Below are 20,198 nucleotides of genomic sequence, written 5' to 3'. Positions count from 1 at the left end.
AATGGCACTTCAATTAGTGTGTTTCACCGTTCTTCAGAAGTCCCGGACTCCGCCGCCCCGGGGGCACCTTTCACGGGAGAATGTGGCCGTGGATGATGATGAATGTTTCAATCAATTAGCTTATTGCTCAGAACAAGTGGTGAGGCCCTGGGGGACGCTAGCCGGTGAGAGGCGGTGACACAGAACCTGAATGATGACTCCAGCCCGCACCACGAGGCCGCCTGACGCTGCCGGGGGAGAAGAGAGAGATGGAGACGACCATTTAGAATCTGAAAATGAAAACATCAGGTTTGAAAATCCAGGTGGAGTCGTAGCACCTGGATTTAATCTCTAGACCCGACAACATCTGGGTCCACACCAGTGTTCAGGCTCCAGGGACGGATCTGTCCACCTCTTTGGTCCCGACTGAAATATCTGAACTAATGTTTGATGGAGTGATGTTAGATTTGCTGCCAGGATGAACCTTGATGTATTTTCCGACCTCCCCCCAGGAGCGATTCACACACTCAGCCAATCACGAGTCAGTCTTCGAAGCTGTCAATCATGTTTTTATTTGGGCTGGGCAAGTTAACTCGTTTCCAGCGAGTTAACTCAAGTGATGAGTTAACTCGATTAATTATTTTATCTCGCATTAATTCAGGTTTGATTATTTATTGTTTTATTGTGAAAGTCAGGCTTTTATTTTGTGAAAGTCTGTTGCTGACTGCTGCAGAACAGGAAAAAAGAAAATAATTGGCGGATAAACAATCGAGTTAACTCATCACTTGAGTTAACTCGATTAAAACGAGTTAACTTGCCCAGCCCTAGTTTTTATAGAATCAAATCAAGGAATTAAAAAGAAACTTATTGGGGAAACTTGGACTTACATCATGAAATAAATTGTTGAATGAATACTGGGGTTCATGTCCCATCCACTAACATGGAGGAGGCTCAGATAGATATTGAATGAACCAGACGGTGGCTCTGTCGTCATCTATCTTCTTTATTTTTGTTTTCCCTTCTCCATCTATTTCTATTCACAAATTCACTCCAGAGACAATGAGGCACAAAGCATTTGTGGAAAAAAAATCAATTTGGAAAAAAGCTTATCTGTTAAATCAAACTCCTGCTTCAGTTGAAGTCGGATAATTGAAAAAGCAACTTTTGAGTTAAAAGACAAACACGGACGCTCAGATACCAGACGGCTGCGTGTCAGTACTCTCTCTCTCTCTCTCTCTCTCTCTCTCTCTCTCTCTCTCTCTCTCTCTCTCTCTCTCTCTCTCTCTCTCTCTCTCTCTCTCTCTCTCTCTCTCTCTCTCTCTCTCTCTCTCTCTCTCTCTCTCTCTCTCTCTCTCTCTCTCTCTCTCTCTCTCTCTCTCTCTCTCTCTCTCTCTCTCTCTCTCTCTCTCTCTCTCTCTCTCTCTCTCTCTCTCTCTCTCTCTCTCTCTCTCTCTCTCTCTCTCTCTCTCTCTCTCTCTCTCTCTCTCTCTCTCTCTCTCTCTCTCTCTCTCTCTCTCTCTCTCTCTCTCTCTCTCTCTGCTGTGAGTGGATATTCCAGCTCTGTGGGTTGAACCTCTGTCACATCCTGACCTTGGGTCACGAGGTCGCCCCCCCGGCCCCGTCCCGCCACCATCTCAATCACTCGCTGTTTTCTCCGCCCGTGTACCTGCTGAATTAATAAACGCCGTTGGTGTTAAACAAGCGGCGCTGCCTCCTGCCTCCTGCTCTCACCCTCGGACTCGCTCTGGTTTCCTCTCTCTCGCCCTCTGTCTGCTCCACACATCATTTGGACTTACTCTCCTTCCCTGGAGGTTTGGTTCTAACCACTGTCCCCAACATTCTCCCAGTCCTGGTCCTGCGTTAAATAATTAACCTGGAGGAGACGGGATCTTTGATTGTTTTTATTCTCCTGAGACTTGTGGGAACAGTTCTGTCCTCCCTGACGTGGACAATCAGATTCTTGAGAAACTCTCCGTCGTGTGGGGACCAGCTTTTCGTCCTCAGGTTATATTCGTCTTTGGAGTTTTATAGATTTTTGTCTCCATCATGTCACAGTTATTAGATTCTTTTCTCCAGTTTTCTTTCCTGCATGATCACATTTTGTTCCTCTTGAGGCTGATGTGTGCACAGATCTAGATTTTCCTCCTCACAGTATCTGAATGCAGTGATTTTCTTTTGCATGTCTGAATAAATACCTTCTCCTCAGATTGTAATTGTAATTTATCTGATAGTTATTAAATATTTGTCCCAAACACGTGACACATGTGAACATTTGTGTCCCATTTATGTCTGAACAGATTCCTGGCCCCTCAGTGAATAGTGTCCCGTCTGTAAGACTGGAGCTGGGTCTCAATCCATCGATTTGACCCAATTATCGGCCACTGCTGTAGTTCATCCGAGGACGTAGAGGAGGACATGTTGTCGTCTGTCCTCAGGCTGAAGACACACTGCTCCACCCACACTGACTCGGGCCGATTGTGTAACAGCGGCACGACTACACTGTCACACACACTCAACATCTCAAAACCAGCCTCAACATCCGTTAAAGATGAACTAATTATTCACACCGAGTCAGTTGTTGTATCAAATACGACAGAAAGACAAACAGCTGATTGGCCTTGACCCCCTGCGGTGACCTGGACCCCGAGCCGTTCCCATCATGCATTGTTTCTGTGATTTACACGTCATTGTCTTTTATCCTGAGATCTTTACCTTTAATGTAGAACCATCACACGAAGGCCATGTTCACTATTGGCAGCCATGATAACGAATCCTCTATCTGCACGACAGCGTCTCCGCTGCACCTGCCAGCGCCGTCTCTCCTTAACGAGCTGATGTCCTTATTTAGGTTCACTCGTTTAACCTGAGCAAGACGTACGTGATGTTCTGAATTGATGGGATTCATTTTGAAAAACTGATTGTCGGCTGAAACTCATTCATCAGCGTGTCACCAAGAAGTGATTGATTTCAGAATCAGGGATGTTGCTCGATCTGCATGTGAAGGGTCGAGGACTCGTTCTGCTGCATAATGACTCGTCTGTCACCATCATTTTCTGTGGGAAAGCTACAAAGGACGGATTTACTGAAACACTCATGCTCATATTTGTCACGGTTTGGATGGAGAGATGGACCCAGATGCAGAGATTTCAAATAAAAGGGTAATTTAATTAAAGATGATCTTGTAACAAAACAAACAAAACATTAACACTAAACAGTTAACAAAACAAAAGGAAGCTTACACGAGGCTCAGGAGATCAGGAACGCAGGAATGGAAAAACAGGACCAACAAACACCGCAGGAAAAACAGACAATCCGACAGAGGACAAAGGGAAGACAGAGGGTTAAATACACAGGGGAGGCAGGGGCAATAGAACACAGGTGTAACACATGAGGGCAGAGGAAGACAATCACCGACAGGAAGTGAAGACAGAAACAACACACAAGGAACAGACTACAAAATAAAACAGGAAACAGAAACAGAGTGCAAACATGAAAACTCAAAACAACAGAGAACTCCCAAACAGAAAATACTTTTACAATTAACTAAAACATGCACTAAAGTGCCAGATCCTGACAGTATTCCTTTACTGAAAAACAAAGAGTGCAGCTTTAACACAAGGAAACCTGGTTTTAAATATTATGTTTATAACTATCGCCCTCAGGGAGGTTGTGACTTTTAGCAGAACTACTCAAAAACTACTTCATGGATTTCACTGGATTTTCCATGTTCTCCACACGTCGGCTCTGTGATAGGCCAGTGATCTGCCTAACGTCCCAGTGTGAGCTTTGATTGGCTCCAGCTCCGCCTGCGACCCTCAAACGATTAGTGCTTTGGTTTGTTTAATGCTCGTTTTAAGTTCAACGTGTCTCCTCGGTGTCGTGCACACATTTCCACAGTTTTATGTCAAATCCAAATGTGTCATCCTTCAGTAGAACTTCATTTCTCACTCGACGTGCCGATCGCTCAGAAAATTCCCCGGGCCCGTCTTCCAACGTGATGCATTAACGTTTATCTGCTCGTTTCTCTGACAGCTCCACCACTTGCAAAAATAGCAAGTGGTTTTAGGATCTTGGGAAATTCCCCCTGCCGTTGGAAACATGGCATCCTAGTGCGGCAGGGATTCCCACACCCATGTGAGCAGCGGTGGTTTCACACCGGGACCGTGACCCTTTCAACCTGCTGATCTCCTTTCAGCAGGAGAAGGAGCTGGAAGCCTCCTGATTAACTACGTCCCCGGCTATGTTGCCTATTAGAGTGTGTTCAGGAGCCTATAAATAGGGTAATTGCTAATTATCTAGAGTCATCGCAGCAAAGCTGTGATTATGCTTCAGAGTTGATAAGGGTGCTTGATAAGAAGGAAGCAGAAGACTGCTGTGCACCAGCAGATTTAAATTCAACCCTCAATTTCAGCAAATCCTTTTGTGCCGGGAGAATTACGCAGCGTTGTGGAGGAAATCCTAAACTCAAGAGCAGGAAGCAGGAGGAACGGAAGGAAACTGGATTCAGAAAGAAGGATTGAGTTTGAAAGCAGAAAGGTGAAGTCCTCTACTGGGAAACGAGTCAATCATCTTCTTTAGTTTACCGGTGTTAAGATGTGAAGGGAACTGACTCACTGTTATTAAATGCTCGTCCTCTTCTCCACTTATATCTCTTTTACCCCCAAATTGTGGTGTAAAAGAGATATAAGAGTTTCATATCGTCAACAAACGATACTTCATTTTACACCTGGTAAATGAAATTCTGACAATTGTCCTCTCATAGTGGACACATTGTCCCGTCTCCTCAGGACGGAGACATCCAGGCTGAGGACCTCCGGCTCTGAGCAGAGGGACAAAAACATCCCCGGACCCCTCTGGTCCTCCCTGTGGCCCCCGGCCCTTCTCCACTGTCTGGCTAATTGGCTCTGTGGATAAAAAGGTGGAACTCTTGAGTCTACATGGAATCACTTTGAAGACCTGAGTACACTCGCCCCCCCCCGGGCCGAGTCTTACATCTGCTTCGCCCGGCCTTTCTCAGCACGCCGTTAAAAAAACCGAGGCAGAAAGCAAACAGCGGGAGCAGCGAGGACGGGATGAGAGTGAAATGCAGAGGTAACATTTGTCTAGGGACCCGTGAGAGTGGATGAGAAACGAGTGCAGCAGCGTGCTCAACAAAGGAGGCAGAGAAGGAGTGAGACAGAAAGAAAGACGGAGTAGAGGCAGCAGTGTTCACTTCCACAGAATCTGTTTGCATGCACCTTACAATCAAAAAGTCAGTCTCTATTATCAACAGAAATCTTGCTTTTCTAATAAGTTTCAAGGCAAATGATGGACACACTGGTGGCTGGCTGCAAATAGAGTAAAGAGGATCTAAAGTAGGAAAATAGGAGTTTAACAGTCCCTGTGTATGAGTGGAGAGGAAGTGAAGAGCCGCTGGACGACGGTGGCAGTGTTCCCTCTCCTTCATGACATGTTCTTCCCCTGCAGGCTTCTCCGAGGAGGTCACGGAACGCTGTCCTCCCTCCGACCCTCTTCTCCAGCGCTCACTGTTCTTGCTCGTGCATGATGGGGGGGGGTGGGGGGTGCTGTGTATCTACCACTGCAAGTTGGGAGTGTCGGCTCCACTGTGCATTTTAGTGTGCGAGCAGGGAATAGATATGTGCTTGTCCAGTTTACTCTGACGCTGACATAAGCTGTGAAAGTGATTAGGAGGGCAGTATCCCGGCCGTGTGTGTGTGTTGTGTGTGTGTTGTGTGTGTGTTGTGTGTGTTGTGTGTGTTGTGTGCGCTGAGGAGCTGCTTGTGTTTGCTCGTGTCCCGGCTCGATGGCAGCGCTAAGCTCCCTCTAGGCCCGAGTGTTTATCTCACTGGTGTTGAGGCTTTGCTCTTTGGACGGCGGCCCAAAGCCGGGCCTGAGCGTCCGGGCAGCTCCGCTCGGGCTAACTGCTGGTTGACCTCGTTTAGAGGCCCGGCTGTGGAGCTGTCTCTGTGAGCACAGGACCGGAGCCGTCCAGCTCCAAGAACCGTCCAGCTCCCGGAGCCGTCCAGCTCCAAGAGCCGTCCAGCTCCAAGAACCGTCCAGCTCCCGGAACCGTCCAGCTCCAAGAACCGTCCAGCTCCCAGAACCGTCCAGCTCCAAGAGCCGTCCAGCTCCTAGAACCGTCCAGCTCCCGGAGCCGTCCAGCTCCCGGAACCGTCCAGCTCCCGGAACCGTCCAGCTCCCGGAACCGTCCAGCTCCAAGAACCGTCCAGCTCCAAGAACCGTCGAGCTCCAAGAGCCGTCCAGCTCCAAGAACCGTCCAGCTCCAAGAACCGTCCAGCTCCAAGAACCGTCCAGCTCCCGGAACCGTCCAGCTCCAAGAACCGTCCAGCTCCCGGAGCCGTCCAGCTCCAAGAACCGTCCAGCTCCCAGAACCGTCCAGCTCCCAGAACCGTCCAGCTCCAAGAGCCGTCCAGCTCCCAGAACCGTCCAGCTCCAAGAACCGTCCAGCTCCAAGAACCGTCCAGCTCCCGGAACCGTCCAGCTCCCGGAGCCGTCTAGCTCCCAGAACCGTCTAGCTCCCGGAACCGTCCAGCTCCAGGAACCGTCCAGCTCCCAGAACCGGCCAGCTCCAAGAGCCGTCCAGCTCCCGGAGCCGTCCAGCTCCCTGCCCTGTCTCTGCTCTGTCCCTGTCTCTGCTCCGTCCCTGTCTCTGCTCCGTCCCTGTCCCCTTCCTGTTCCCCTGGATGACGGAGGCAGAGCAGTGCACCGGGCTGCAGCAGCGCTCGAAAAAAACAGAGTCAGGACCGATTTATTGAGCCCAGTCACTGCCCGACAGCTAAAAGAAGAACTCTGACGTCAAGACACACACACACACACACGAACTCTGCCTTTATTTTTATATCTCAACAACTCACCTGTGAAGTTTCATGCACATCATGGTGCCGAGATTAGATGAAAAGACTAAATGAGCTGGAGGAGCCTGGATATGTCAGGAACAGTCTTCCTGATTGAAGGTTTATTAATATTCGGGATTATAAACTTGTGAAAACATTCGGAGGGATTTCATCTCAATGACAGGTTTGTTTACGTGGGAAATAATATCCTGGGTTTTATCAGGTTTTTCAAATATTCTGGTTTATGTTTAAACGTGTAAATATCCTGGATAAGCTCCTATGCCAGATCTTGAGATACTGGTGCATTTACCTTATTTTTCCAATTTCACTGAGAGTAAGGCACAACTCCTGTATTCTTTCTGTCTGTTTCAAGCAGCAGTGCATTGTGTGATTTCCCTGGTGCCTTCATACACACATGTCGAGCTGGAACAGACACAACTGCTCCACATGTGCCGAGTGATTCGCCCTCCAGCCAAATCCTCCCCTTCTAACCTGCTTTCTGTCAATTCTATAGTTCAATCTGTAATTACTGGCAGATAAGCTTTCCTCAGGGTCAGTGTTGCACTCTGTAGGATCATTACAAATACCTACAGAGGCCTATTAGCGGCTGATGAGGCACCGAGCTGGACCGGAAGCGCGTGGGCTCCTTCCAGAGAGCGGCAGGCCCTAATTAGCCCGGAGAAACCGGCTAGTTCCTGGTTTCCCGGTCAAGTGGAAGACGCCTGGCCCCCGCATCAATTAGTGCGACTTTTAGAGTTGTGTTTTTTTAATTCTCCTGCTTCGTGTCACAGAACGGTGACGGAGGAGAACTGCTGTTTGAAGTCAGGAGGATGTGGAGCTCGTGCACACGTGTGTTCACAGGTTCCAGCTGTAGAATTAACCAGTGGAGCATGGGAAGTGAAGTTAGAGCTGGAAGTTACTCAGGTCCACACTGGCTCGTAAATACTGGTATTTACACAGTGGTGCAGTTGAAAGATATATTTTGCAGGATCTTCTGATTTTGTAATATTCAGTTTTATTATTTACATCGTTACGTAATATTGTGCATGAGCCTCACTTTAATTAAAGCTCGGTTTGACCCATGTGCACAGTTCAAGGCCTGTTGTAGTCTATAGTGGTCTTTAGCACAGTTCCACTCATGGTCAAAGTGAAGGTCAGAGGTCAGAGGTCAACCACGGTGTCAGGTGTTCTTCCAGTCTAGGGTCAGGGTCAACAGAATGGCTCCCACACCAGTTCATATACTTTGAATAGCTGCAATAATAACTGTTCATTTGGTGGCTTTCACATTTCCACTGTCAGAGTCAAACTACTGCATTCTGGGAACCAAATTAGACCCCAAAGAATGGATATGAAGTAAGAAAAATAATTTGTAGAAGAAATATAGATTTCACTGGATTCACATTCACTTTATGGTCATAAGTATGTGGACACCATGGCACTTCTGATAATACTCATGATGCTACGTTGCGTGTTAAAGCCCAAGGTCTGTTTCACCAAATCTGTAACATGTGACACTCTTCTCTCCTGATAATTATGACACCATGACAAAGCGAGACAACCACATATATTCTTATATAATAAAGTATCAGTATTCAGGCTGAATCCAAGTGGATGGATCCTGCTTTAATTAAAGAGTAATTCAAAAACAGTGATGATTGAAATCTGACTTCAACAAAAACAGAGCTGGTGTGAGAAATTCCACACAAGCCAGAAAGAGAGAGAAAAGACTGTGTGTGTATGTGTGCGGGCGTGTGTGTGTGTGTGTGCGTGTATGTGTGTGTGTGTGTGTGCGTGTGTGTGTGTGTGTGTGCCTGTGTGTGTGCGTTGTGTCTATTTCGGAGTCCTGCGGCCTCTTCTAAGTGCTCCTCTGTTGCAGGCGGACCATGCTGCTCTGACAGCGTGACGCACTCCGATAAAAAGGCTCTCGCTCGCGGTCACACACGTCACCATGGCAATTAGCATGTCAGTGTGTGCATGTGTGTGTTAGCGTGTGTGTGTGTGTTAACGTGTGTGTGATTGACAGCTGCCACAGCTGGGACGTAAACAACAACGAGCGGCTGCTGGTGGGGGGGGGGGCCTGTGGTGCTGCAGAAACACACAGTTGCAGCTCTGGGTGTCTCTCCAACATGTGACTGAGCCATAAAGAATAAATGAGCTGCATCATATTTACTCACATGATCCAGGTGACAGTTTATTTTTATAACACAGAAGGATTGTAACCGTCAACAGTCACAGGGAGGGATCCTGTACACACACACACACACACACACACACACACACACACACACACACACACACACACACACACACACACACACACACACACACACACACACACACGTTACCCTCCATCATATAGAATTAATGAGCAGTTAATGTGATGTGAATTCTCTCTCAGCACAGTCGATGCCTTCAGCTCATTATGGAAAGATAAAAAAAAACAACATGGCCGCCTGAGCTGCTATCAACAGAACATCATCAAACATAATTAATAGCATATGTCAGGCAGATAGAAGTAGGTCAGTGACGGTAGCAGCTGTGTTCAGAACACTTTTATAATCACAACACATGTATTTTACCATAATATAATATAGCATAATATAATATAGAGACCTACATATATACATTGGAAGTACAATGATTAATTGATTAGTTGAGATGACTAATTAGATTATTGGCTTATTGTTTCATTTCAAATCAATCTGCTGCTTTTCCTGGTTTCACATGAAATATTATATATTTAGTCAAACAATGTATTTAATGGGCTCCAGGAAACTAGGATCGACATTTTTCAACACGTTAAAACCTGCAATTATACTTGTTAACTGCCAGTTTTCACTTGTTGATCTGTGGACACCTTTGGCAGGAATGTGAATTGCACCATGAATGTTTTGTTTGTATATGTAAATTCCACTGGGTACCTTTAAGTTAATTATCTTACATGATACAAAGATATTTCCCCTGCCGTTAAACTTAACAACTCTACAGCTCGTGTGCTGTTTCAATAAATCTAACTTCGAGCCGAGCCTCCGGATCTCCGTCAGGTCTCCATCACTTCCCATTGGTCGAGAGTCATTGGAAGCACGGCTGCTATTCTCAGCTCCGTTCTCCTTCTCCGGCCTCATGAGCCGTTATCGTCTCGGCTTCGGTAAACACGTCGACTCGTGTCGATTTAAAGAGAGAAGATTTGAGGCCGAGCGTGTTCACGCAGGAGAGAAGATGTAATCTCATTCCCTCAAGATGGAGAATTAATGCTTCTCCTTTAATCATGCAAATAAAGTCTGTTCTTAATTTAGACATTAATTATATCTTGTAATTTGGCAAACAGCACACAAAGTCTGCCAAGGATGCCCCCTGACAACCCTCCTGCTTTCCTCTCCGCAGCCCTCGGTCTGTTTCCTATCAGACTTCCAATCAAATGGAAGAGGTTTCGCTAATTTAATATCGAGTGGCGAGGAGGCGGCGGCGTGGGGGGGGAATCGCACGACTTAAATAATTAGACCCTCACAGGACATTTGAACCCACGTTTCACTCACAGGCTGCACTTCGGGTTCAGTATTGACGTATTTTAATTGCTTTTTCAATTCGTTTGTTATCAGTCTGAATTTCAGGGTATTTAAAATTCTTTCCGCGGATTTAATCAAGAAAAATACATTCGTCATCGATGTATAAAAACATTGTTTTTATGTTTCTCTCCACAGTGTTTGCCGATTCGTGGTCAAGGATTCGTCTTGGACAAATACAAGTGTCACTGCAAGAAAGGATTCTATCATCCCAACCGGGTCGCTGTCAATGGCTTCACACGTAAGAGACTAATAAATAATAAACCAGATTTTATTACTGTCATAAGGAGAATCATTAGTTTCTGTGTGTAGATTATAGGGTTGCAAAGGGGTGGAAAGTTTCCGGTAAATTTCCGGACTTTCCACGGGAATATTAAGCACGGGAATTTTGGGAATTTTGAAAAAAAAAAAACTATGCAAATTAAACGCTGAGCAATTAAAACATCATTCAAAACTCTATTTTAAAGATGTATGGAACGTTGAGTTTCAACCCTCCACTGTGCATTCTTCCATCACATGCACAGATAACTCCCAGCATGCTTCACTCTACAGCAGGGCTATTGAGGCCTGCTGTAGAGTGAAGGACTAGTCAGGTAAGTTTCCATGATATTACTGGGGAAAATATATTAGCATGCTGATTGAGGATTGTTCATCTGTTCATCTAGACTATTTCCATTCATTTATCCATCATTGTAAAATATGTTTACAGACGATTCCAATTGTTTGGCTAACTATTTATATCTCTGGCATTGCATTAGTGTTTTGTTACAAACTTTTTTCTCATCTTATTCTACAGAACAATGCCACGTGCACTCTCTCATGTGTGGAGACATTTCACCCCATCCAATGTAGAAGGAAAGGCTGTGTACATTTGCAAATACTGTGCAAAGACCTATGTTAAGAATGACACAACGATGCAGAAGCATATAGTCAAGTGACCAAAGTTTCCTCAGGGCTCAAATCAGCCTATGACACAACAAAATGTTTATATTTATGTCTGTATATGACAAGGTAAATACAGTTAGTATAAATTACCCACAACATTTCCAGTTTATTCCCGTTAATTCCCGTTAATTCCCGTATATTCCCGTTAATTCCCGTTAATTCCCATGGAAAGTTTCCAACTTTGAAAATTCCCGGAATTTTGCAACCCTAGTAGATTACAACAAATAAGAACATGCTAACTTTATAAATACTGTGTTTTTTCCTTTTGATTGCTTCTGACTGAAAGTTGATTTGTTTAATCATCGTGATCCCGATCTCTCTCATCACGTTATATAACCTCCTCATGTTATAACTACTGCTGATGAAAGTGACACGTGTTACTGCTCCTTCCTGGAAGCTGAAGTAGCCTCAGTCACCTGCGGGAGGCTAATCAGGGTCGGGATGGGAAATCTGTTTTTAATGGTGGTTACTTCTGCCAGTTGACTCCGTGTGTGAGTTAATTAAAAAAGTGCTTCTGCCGACACAGAGCCCCGGTGGTTCTCACCTGGCCGGCTTCACTTCTCTCTGCCGCACTTTCATTTAAATCCACTTTACCTCCCGTCTCCCAATGTTCCCTCGTGCACACCCCCACTCCCCTCCCTCCCTCCCTCACTTTTTGCATCATCTTTATTGCGCCCATTTTCTCACCCTCAGATATTCCCCTTCATGTGCCGAGAGGCTGCAGTTTATTTTGAAACGAGTCGATGTGTGTGCTGTTTCGACACCAGCTCTCGTGTGTGTGTGTGTGCGTGTGTGTGTGTGTGCGTGTGTGTGTGCGTGTGTGTGTGTGTGTGTTTGAGAGAAGACAATAATAGAGAGGAGAGGCGAGCCTGTTAACGAGGCGTACTGCTGCAGTCTGGCCCACCATGGGGCCAATAACAAGCCTGTTAATCCACAAGGGGACATCCTTGACACTCCTTTGCAGAGAGAAGAGCCAGTACAACTCACTTCCCTTTGTCTCCCAGTGATCTTCCACTGTGGATCTCAAAGAGAAAGAAGTGAGTGTGGCTGAGCTCGCTCTCTGTTGGTGCAACAAACCACAGAGAAGGAGAAGGAGCTGGAGGACGTGACTCACAGCGACGGGGATAAGTCGTCCCTTTGAAGGGATCAATGATGTGCAGAGTCATAGCTTTGAAAAATAGGCCAGTTCCCTTTTAAAGGAAAAATCCCAGCAAATCTCTGAGACAATGGCTGCTTCCAATAAAGCCTCCATAAAAGCTCCATATAGCTTCTCCCACTCTTTATCTGTCCAACCATATGTTCATCTCTCAGGGGATTTCTGCACGAACCAATAACAACAGCACCAGCTTCCCCTGGTCCCCTGGGCCGGTTTGGTTTTTACCTTAGTCTACGGAGGCAGGGTTTTTCTTTTTAATGGCCCAGGAGGATTTTTTCTTAATAACCAGCGGCATATTTTCAGGAGAAGTTTAACTGTAACTTAGCAATAACTACTTTAGGGTTCGGTTTAGCACCTAAATATGTGCAAGTGCTTCTCTCACATTTGTAGCCACAGTCTGCACGTTAGCAAATGGAAGACGTTAGTTTGGCTTGAATTGGTAAGACAGGTCTTGCTCCATCGTTACCATGGCTACAGCAGTGATTCCATCGGATCAGGAAACATGTGACCCATGCTCTAATCAGCTGACCAATGAGAGAAGCCTTGGAGATGGACATTTTGAAAATAACAGCATGAATAATCCCCCAAATTAAAATCTTGAAATTGACAATCGACAAATATTTCCCCACTTCCATCTTAGACCAAGATTCAGAGAACATAGATTTTTTAATGATTGTTCACATTCAATCAGCTCGTCACACAAATGTCTCCGTCCTTGTCAGCGCGAAATAACCCAGAGCCGGCCGGACTCTGTGGACTTTATCCCCGGGAAGCCGCAGTCATCAGCCCTGTGTGTTATGCCAGTGAGTGAACAAGGTGCAGCGGTGTTGACTTTCCATGTTCACACATATAGATCCATCTCCCTCGTGTTGACACAAAGTCGATGAATCCTTGTAAGGTCAGCGAGGTACAAGACGACATCCTGGAAGCTTCACTCGGCCAGAGAAGAACTTCCATCTCCTCCTTCATCTGTTAATACTGCTCTCAGCTGGGACACAGTCCATTCAACATCAAGGGGCCGTGAGCGGGACACTTGTTGCTGCTCAAGCTGCTTCAGAACTCTGTGAACATGAGGAATACTGTAAAGAAAGATGGAAGACACACCTGTAACTAGTTCTGTTAGCATTGAAGCCAAAATGTCAAGCATGCGGCCACTGCCAACTTGTGATTTTGAGGTAATTTAGAGTCTGAGTTTATAGCAAATCACTAAATAAAACCAAACAGACAAGAGAAATTAGTACTCGGACACATAGTGAAATAGATTAGATTAGATTAGATTTCTTTATTTATCCACACAACGGGGAAATTCACTTGTTACAGCAAATAAGAGAAAACAGAATTTAAGTAACAGTGCCGAAGCACAATAAAAAAGATCACAATATGTACACTACTAAACTACACGTAATGAGAGTACAGAAACAAAAACAAAAACAACCTGCAAAACAGACACTGTGCAAAAGCAGGTACTGGGGAGAAAGTGGAATGATGTAAGTGTTATTGTAATGAAAACAAAAATATTATAAGTAATAGTATAGTAGTAAGAGCTATGGCAAAAATAACAGAAACCATCTTGTAAAATGGAGGAGGTGCGGTCATGTCGTGCATCTTTCTATACAAACTATGGTTTAAACCCAGAACCCTGATAAGGTTTTTATGGTAAATGGTAAATGGATTTGTATTTATATAGCGCTTCTCTATTCTGATGATGACCACTCAAAGCGCTTTACAGTACAGTTTCACATTCACTCATTCACAAACACATACAGTGCATCTACTTGCAGCACTTTGTTATTCTATGGGAGGCAATTCAGGGTTTAGCATCTTGCTCAAGGACACTTCGGCATGCAGGTGGTTCAGACTGGGGATCGAACCCCCGACCTTCAGCTTGGAGGACCACCACTCTACCCCTCAGCCACAGCCGCCCTTTATGTCCCTGTTACCCTGGCAACTTCAAAAAAATACGAGAAATCTCAATCTAAATGAACTTGTTTGATCAATACCGACGAAAGAAATGAATATTATAATATATCAGAAATCAAACCCCTGGTTGACTCCCTTGTTCTTGACTCTGACAGGGACGGGGAACCAGGGGAAAGCAGCGGACAGCGGTCCCAACGCGGACGAGGCGTCCTCCAGCGACTGCCTGGCGTGCCAGCCGGGCTGCGCCTTCTGCAAGGACGACACGCCCTGCGTGGCCCGGGAGGACGGCGCCCTGCGCATGGCCGTGGTCTCCTTCCAGTGCCTCTGCATGCTGGTGGTCTTCATCAGCATGGTGCTCGTCTACTACTTCCGCAGGAACAAGGTAACACGCTCACCACAAAACAGGAAAGGAGTTTGTTCCATCTACTTCCATCTAGAGAGGAGATCTCAACTTAAACTCCCCGATCAGCTCATCAGTTTAAAAGCTCGTTCACAGACTTACTGATCAATTTAAAACATTTGTCAACACATTCTTCTTGCAGATTTACATATTTTTTAAATATTTTAAACGAGATAAGCATCTGGTCTCCGTGGCTATAGCTGGTGGTTTGAGAGTATTTTTAAATGGGCTGCACAGCTGTTTGCTGATCTCTGGAAACCGACCCTCAAGCATCTTGTCAATTAGACGATGATACGTTAAATATCCCAGGGAACAGAAATGTTCAACCCTTCTATAAAAAGTCCTCGAGACACGAGCGTCCATTTCACTTTGTTCTCCTTCAACCAACGAAGAAGAAGAAGAAAGGCAGATATCCACAATGACATCCTCTTGTTTCAGATGTGTTTAAACCTGCTGCAATATAAAGGGCATTTTAGGACATGTGTTCAATATAGACATTTATATCCATTGAGCAGAAATCAAACATTATTCTTTTATAATATAAAGACTTTGGGAATTTATTTTCGGTGCAAGGAAAGACTCTGACACTCTTTTGTACTTTTTTCGACTGGGGATTTTGGAACGATATTTTATACATAACTGAACATGAAAAATAAAGCTTGCATTTTTTTCCCTCAGCTGTTTTCAAGTAGATTTTTTGTCAGCGTTGTGTTTGCAGCCTGAACAATTGTCAATAAAAACCCATTAATTGATAAATCAGAGGTGTAATACCTGTTGCATCTTTGTTTTTCTGTCAGAGTATCAGAGCGTCTGGTCTGGTCCTGCTGGAGGCCATCCTGTGTGGAGCCCTGCTGCTCTACTTCCCGGTGAGTGTGTGTGTGTGTGTGTGTGTGTGTGTGTGTGTGTGTGTGTGTGTGTGTGTGTGTGTGTGTGTGTGTGTGTGTGTGTGTGTGTGTGTGTGTGTGCTCGTGTGCATCCTTTCACGTGCTTGTTTTTGACATATGTGCTGATAATGCTCATGACGTGCTCGTATATTGAGCGGAACACAGAAATCTTCTCCCTGACTGAAGGTTGGCATTCAGTCTGACCTTCAGTTCACTCTGTGTCTCATTCATCCGAAACTGTATCAGAGCTCAGAACAAAGTTTCGTGCCGGCTGTGGTCGCGGTGCAGGATTGTTGGACGTGTCAGATCGTGAAACCCTGGGTTCATAAATCCTCCCGTTTGGATTCTGTTGTTCCGTGTGACAGCTGCATGTAGCGTGGAGAAGCAGCGTTTCACGGCCGAGGTGTGTGAGATGAAACGGGACTGGCAGAGACAAACATCCCAGGGCTGGTTGGTGACCTCCTGCTAACTGTACACAGCGTCGGCCAGTGAACCCAGCAGCTCCACCATCTGTTGACCAGCCTCTCGAGCTGCTCACACACTCTGTGCTCAGTCAGACCTGCTCGGGAAACACACCCGTCCGACCTTCACCTTTCAGTATTAAGTGTTTTCAACCAAACTCAAACCTCACTTTAATGAAATTAGGTTTAGATCTATTTGTAGGTGAATGATGTTGTAACTAGGGTTGCAAAATTCCGGGAATATTCAAAGTGGGAAACTTTCCATGGGAATTAACAGAAATTAACGGGAATTAACGGGAATTAACGGGAATAAACGGGAATATACGGGAATAAACGGGAATAAACTGGAAATGTTGTGGGTAATTTAAAAAAGTTTGTAAAAAAACACTAATGCAATGCCAGAGATATAAATAGTTCCAAACAATTGGAATCTTCTGTAAACATATTTTACAATTGATGGATAAATGAATGGAAATAGGCTAGATGAACAGATGAACAATCCTCAATCAGCATGCTAATATATTTTCCCAGTAATATCATGGAAACTTACCTGACTAGTCCTGCACTCTACAGCAGGCCTCAGTAGCCCTGCTGTAGAGTGAAGCATGCTGGGAGTTATCTGTGCATGTGATGGAAGAATGCACAGTGGAGGGTTGAAACTCTACGTTCCATACATCTTTAAAATAGAGTTTTGAATGATGTTTTTATTGATAAGCGTTTAATTTGCGTATTATCTTTTTTTTTCAAAATTCCCAAAATTCCCGAGCTAAACTTCACATGGAAAGTTTCCGGAAATTTACTGGAAAGTGTCCGCCCCTTTGCAACCCTAGTTGTAACTGTCACCATGTCGACCACATCCTTTGAAGGAAGGACCATTTATATCACAGATATGTGGGACTGTCCTGCAAACACTCAAGGTTCAAGATGAAGTGCAACTCCAACAATAAAAACCTTGTATAGAAATCGATTTTAATTGAACAACCCTATAAATGGTGATGGTTGATCTAGAAAGACTTCAGAGCTGGAACAAATCATTGATTGATTGACGACAAATCAATTTAAACTATCACACTAAATTATAATTTATGAGCTATCGATATAGAATCTATTTCTGCACATACTCATTTGTTTATGTTGTAAAAGTCTTACATTGTCCTGGAGGAATAACAGTGGATTTAAGTGGATTTTTTATACTTTCCATATGACTTTTAAATTCTGCCAATAAGGAATAAAATAGTTGTTGAGTCCAAACAACAAACGGAACCTGACTCCTGGTCATGAACCCAGAAATGAATGATAACCGAGTGTGATAGAGTTTAACCACATGGAAACCATAGCTAATTGTTGTGGCCTCATGTAACCTGCAACTGTGATCAATACAAATCATTCAGAGTGATTCCAGAGCATCAGTTATAAAAAGATACTGACATTGATTTACATGAATCCACCATTACCTCTTCCTCCCGGGCGCCCGGGGCTCGGACTAATTGCGATTTAGCTGCGATCATGTGGAGCTCCACGCTGAGCAAAGCAATGCAGGGTGAATGTAATTAAAGCCGATTGATTTAGAGCCGGCTAATCGATGCAATTTGCTGCGACAAGGTCCTGAAAAGTAATAATGTTTGAAAATCTGCAGAGTGAAAGTAAACCGGCGCGGCAGGTGATCGGTGAGCGAGTGAATGAATGAATTGCAGATGATGTTCCTGTTTCTTGCTGGAGCGGCGCCGGCTGCCAAAGCTAAAAATAGGCGTCTTGTTAACAGGCTCTACAAAGAGAACTTCACTTTGTAGGTTCGCTCTGTGAAACCAGGTCGTTGTTTTGGAGAAGACAAATCGAAAGGCTGGTTCTGTAGCGTCATGCAGAAACGCTCCGAGTGAAACCACCACTCGGCTTGTTTGGATAAAACATCTCGGCTCGACCATGTGAAAACGGCGGCACGGTGGATTGATCTGCGCCCTGATGCATTTCCATGTCTCCCCCCCCCCCCCCGAGCCGAGGCTGCGAGGGGGGGGAGACGCATCACTCCCCCAATCTAAATATAGATTCAGAAATATTCCACCGCCGCTGCTGCTTCTATTTTAAATAATTCCACTGTTATTAGAGCAGGAGGAAGATGCAGCTCCTCCTGCTCTGTGGAGTAAAACCATCTCTCCCCCCCCCTCCCTTTGCTTTTCTCTCCCGAGCGTGTCACATGCAATAACTTCAGCTCCCTCCCTCCCTCCCTCCCCAGCTCTGAGATGAAAGGCGGAGGGAAGGAGGAACAAGCAGAGCAGGAGGAGAAGAGGCAAAATGATGGCAGTGCCAAAGCTCCTGCTCCTTCCCGTCCGGCTGCGGAGACGAGAGCCGGACACGTGTGTGTGATTCACGATGTGATCCCGGGATTAGCTCGCCAGCCTCACGCTTGTCTCTTTGCAGCTTCTTATTGACGCTGCTGGTGGGGTGGGGGGCTTAGATTAGAGCAAAGTGCCATCGCTACTTGTTTTTATTTCTCAGATACCACCATGAGCCCGGGGGGGAGCATTCAGTAATGAACCGGAGGCGTAGCCACCTGGTATCAACCTGTCAAACCACGAACTCTGATAGGTGCTCGGGGAAAATGCAAAGAAAAGGTGGGGTGGGGTGGTGGTGGGGGGGTGGAGTACACATGGTTTCACTTGTCATAACAGTATTCTTAGCGGTGCATTGTCCACGCTGCAGCTCATGTGTCACACGACAGCTTGAGGAGGAGACAACGCCACTTAGAGAACAATGAAATCTCCACGTTCACTTTGCCTTCTCATCACAGTTTCTCTCTCTCCACAGATCACTCACTCTGCTGTTTGGCGACAATATTTTTTACTCCTGACCCCTCCTCCCTTTATTTTGAGGTTGAATTTAAAGGGACTCTTACCTTTGTTGCATTTTTACACTTTTTGTGGATAAGGTTAAATTTGTATTAATAAGGTAATGACACTCTAAAATGCAAGACAGACCCACCAGGAGTAAAAACAAACAATTATTTCACTCTCATAATATTTAGTGAAAACTTCAACCAATAAAATTCTTCGGACCGAAGGACCTTATTGGCCGACAGACCTGTCTGTTTGCTGCATGGAAACAGACAGGAAGCCCGTCTGCTTCTTGTGGCGCATTCGGGCCCGCGTCATCAATGTATATAACTTACCGGTGCTTCTGAATCCGAATCCATTGCTTTGGTAAACAAAAACTCACGTGCGTGCGCGGAGGCAGTAGGTTGTAAATAAAGTTTCTTCAAAAAAACACCGCGGATGGGAACGAGGGGGTGGGGCATTGGAGGAAGGCGGGATGATTTGAATGTGCTGTAATTCTCAAATGCAACAAAGGTAAGAGTCCCTTTAAGGGAGTGATTATCCGTAGGAAACACAAAGCTGCGACAACGATCTTCTTCATCACCTCGTGTTGAGTCTTTTAAATCTTATCGTTGAACTCACTCGGGCTGCCACAATATTTTGGTCTTTTATCTCTATTATTATGACTCGTACCTATTTGTTTTCTTGTTGTGTAGCACTTATACTTTGTGTTGAAAAGCTCTCGATAAATACATGTAATTCTTATCATTATAAAGGTTAGAGGTTCGCTATTCTCTATGAACAGAATTGACAAACAAGATTTTGGGGGTGGAAGGAGCCAGGTTTCAGTTTCTACTTCATGAAAAAGATTTTAAAAAGCTACAGGAAGACCAAGAAAGCAGGAGTCTCGTCTGATGTCGCTGTCTTCCTCTCGTCTCTGTCATCTACCTGACGTTTGAAAACTCCAGGCGCCGCAGTGAGCCAGTAACAACCAGGCTGCTTAAAAGCATGTAAACACACCACATGAGACTGATCTTCCCTCCCAGCGTCCCAGCCCATCTGTGCCTCCGCCCCAGAGACGGCACTAGTTGTTCTTCTCTCCCCTGCGAGACGTGTCACGCCTCCTGCTCTGCCTCGAAGGCTCTCATAGATGTTAACGTGAATCTGCGAGTTTTATGTTTTTAGATTTTAGTTGACACCGTTTATGAAGCATCTTTTCAGCCCAGCTT

General features: G+C 45.2%; 1 protein-coding gene across 1 annotated transcript in view; it reads left to right on the top strand.

Annotated features, from left to right (window-relative positions):
- The window catches only part of gpr158a (G protein-coupled receptor 158a), a 54,715-nt gene that overhangs the window by 14,728 nt on the left and 19,789 nt on the right, over positions 1-20,198 (top strand). Inside the window, exons 3-5 of the mRNA XM_061094137.1 lie at positions 10,535-10,637; positions 14,573-14,799; positions 15,615-15,683. Coding sequence (XP_060950120.1) covers positions 10,535-10,637; positions 14,573-14,799; positions 15,615-15,683 — 399 coding nt within the window. The remainder of the gene's footprint in view (positions 1-10,534; positions 10,638-14,572; positions 14,800-15,614; positions 15,684-20,198) is intronic.

This window comes from Limanda limanda, chromosome 20 (assembly GCF_963576545.1).
Source record: "Limanda limanda chromosome 20, fLimLim1.1, whole genome shotgun sequence".
Classification (NCBI taxonomy): Eukaryota; Metazoa; Chordata; class Actinopteri; order Pleuronectiformes; family Pleuronectidae; genus Limanda; species Limanda limanda.
This window is presented reverse-complemented; position numbering and strand designations above follow the sequence as displayed.